Below are 2,662 nucleotides of genomic sequence, written 5' to 3' on the forward strand. Positions count from 1 at the left end.
GCACTCCAACATGACATTGAAAAGGCATACAAGCACAGTTTGCTTTATTTTGGAGCTCTGGATAATTCATCTTAACAAAGGTGTCTCACCCTGGTATAGCGTGGTACTGAAATTTCATGTTTCCACACAACTTAAAAAAAGAAGAAAAGCCAACCTAAACCAAAAACAAGACTAGTTAAATGAAATCAGACAAGATTCTGAAGTGGATACTATTGCTTCTTAAGAAGTGAAATTCTTTATTGATTCAAAGGCAGGCATTTCTCCATGAGGCAGATAAACTTGCCCTTTAGAACAATGGGCAAGGATTTCCCTGGAACATAGCTACAACTTAATGTAGAAAGTAGAAAATAGGGGGAGGAGTGGTAAGTGGTCCACAGAAATAAGCCCTATTCTTTTGGAGGGGGTGTGAATCAAAATTCTATCAAGAACCTCAGCCTTAGAAAATAAATTTGTTCTGGAATGTTGTATGGCAGGATCAGAGTAATTGAGAGAGTCAGTTCTTCCAGAGCCTGGGAGGTGGATAATTAAGGAAGGCTGTTCAAATAATTACTTCGGCCACCATGTAGTGTTGACACAAGTGGTCTCTGTATCTCTTTCCTTTTTTGTAATTACCTTTTGCTATAGTTTCATAATTGAATTAGTGTATTTACATACAACATGGAGACCACATATGATCATGACTAGTAATAATTACTACCAACACATGTACAGTGCTCTATACAGTTGTTTTGTTTAATTTCATTAACCCTCAGAGTAAGCATCATTGTAATCTCCATTTAACAAGAGAGAGAACAGAGACCCTGAACTAGCCCATTGGAGGTGATAAAAGCAGAGTTAGAGTTTAGACCTTAGAGTTTAGACCTATGCTATATGCAGGATTCTTAATGATGCAGTGAGAAAGACCAAATGGTAACTACCATGAGTTGGTAAAGGGCTTCATGTTTCATGCTGAGGTACTCACTCAATCCAGTCGCTTTTTATAGGGATCCATTAAAGCATGGTTTCTGTCAGGAGTGCTGAACACCAATAGATCAAGCAGTTAGAGGAAGAGAAGCCCGTGAACAAAGCTTCATTCAATTTTACATAGATGGATAGATGGTGGATATAGCTGTCATCCACTTGCATTTCAGTGCAGATACCAAGTCTCTACCAAAATTTTATCTAGGAGAAAAAACCTGCCTTAATATACCAGGGAGTCCCTGGGTGTTGCAAATGCTTAAGATGTTTGGCTGATACCCAAAAGGTTAGATGTTCAAATCTACACAGAAGCTTCTCAGAAGAAAAGCCTGGTAATCTACTTCTGAAAAATCAACCACTGAAAACCCTATGAAACAGAGTTCTATCCTGACACATATAGGGTCACCATTAGTCAGAATTGACTCAATGACAATAGTTAATATACCAAATAGCCTTTTTTCATGATAGAACGATGAACAAGATACCCAGTTATGAATTTGCCATTTCTTTCCCATGTGGACTTGTGTTTGTAATTAAATAGGAAAACTAGCATCTAAAACATATTTGTTCAACCAAATAGATTTCTATTCTCTAAATACAGATGTTATCTGAAATACAGTAACATTTATATCAATCAAAAAAGCAACCATAAGGTACAAGGTGCTATTTGAGGTGATGCAAGAAATAAGTAACCCCTATTTTGCGGTCATAAATGTAGGACAGTGCACCAGAGTAATCCTAAAAGCTGTGACCCTGGGGGTCTGCCATTCCATTCCAGCCTCAAGCATCATTTCCCAGCCCTTCCACAGTGGTTTTGCCCCAGATTTATACTGGGAATTTTCATTGGTAGAAGTTGGAAAACCTTGCTTGAGAGAGAGAGAAGATGGGGGGACAGAGTATGAAATAACAATTAAGAATTAAATGGGTCATACTTCTCTTTACTTAAAAATGATGTATCATCTCCAAGGTGCTTCCCTGTGCTGTAATTCCTGCTATGGTTGGTTTGCTGAGAAGTGATAACAAATAGTGGGTCTGGGACTGTTCTTGAAATTTCTACACAGGCCAGGGAGACTGCAGCATACATTAGCAAATATTAGAACTTCCCTACATGCTTGTATGGAATCCAACTGACCAATTGATTTACAACCTTGTTTTTTTTTGTTTTTGTTTGTTTTTTAACAGAGAAAAATATTTGCCGGAAATGCAGTGAAAACTGCAAGACGTGTACTGAGGCCCAGAACTGTACAGAATGTAGGGATGGGCTAAGGTAAGAGAGTGAAGGAGTTCATCAAGTCACAGTCTCAGGAATTTCTCAATTTATTATAAATAAAATGGAAAAAAAGAAAGAAGTAAATAAATAACCCTCTTACCATATACCTTTGGTTTGACATTTGATTGCTATTTGCATTCTCTCAACCATTTTATGTGACAAATTGGATGTCAGCTAGCCTAAGGAGGGTTTATAAACCAAATAACATTTTCTTTAGCAAAGATTGCTCAGATATAAGTAAGTAAATAAAAATGGGAGGCATTTTGTGCTTTTGACCTGCAGTGTGCCAATCAAGGGTTTTTCTGCAAGTAATGCCAATGAATTATATTTAATCCCCTTGATTTATTCCTTTGATGGGCAGGAAACTAGTCCCTTATCTTTATTATGTCTCTCCATATAGCCAATCATTCTTTTATCTTAAGTACCTCAGGCTTG

The 2,662-nt window shown here is 37.4% G+C and overlaps 1 protein-coding gene across 1 annotated transcript in view; it reads left to right on the plus strand.

Moving 5' to 3' along the window:
- Window positions 1–2,662, plus strand: part of PCSK5 (proprotein convertase subtilisin/kexin type 5) — a 600,269-nt gene that overhangs the window by 386,367 nt on the left and 211,240 nt on the right. The window contains exon 17 of the mRNA XM_042780610.1: window positions 2,140–2,224. Within this exon, the coding sequence (XP_042636544.1) occupies window positions 2,140–2,224 (85 nt within the window). The remainder of the gene's footprint in view (window positions 1–2,139; window positions 2,225–2,662) is intronic.

The sequence above is a fragment of the Orycteropus afer genome, unplaced genomic scaffold (assembly GCF_000298275.1).
Source record: "Orycteropus afer afer isolate SDZICR_OR568_19922 unplaced genomic scaffold, OryAfe1.0 scaffold00005, whole genome shotgun sequence".
NCBI lineage: Eukaryota > Metazoa > Chordata > Mammalia > Tubulidentata > Orycteropodidae > Orycteropus > Orycteropus afer.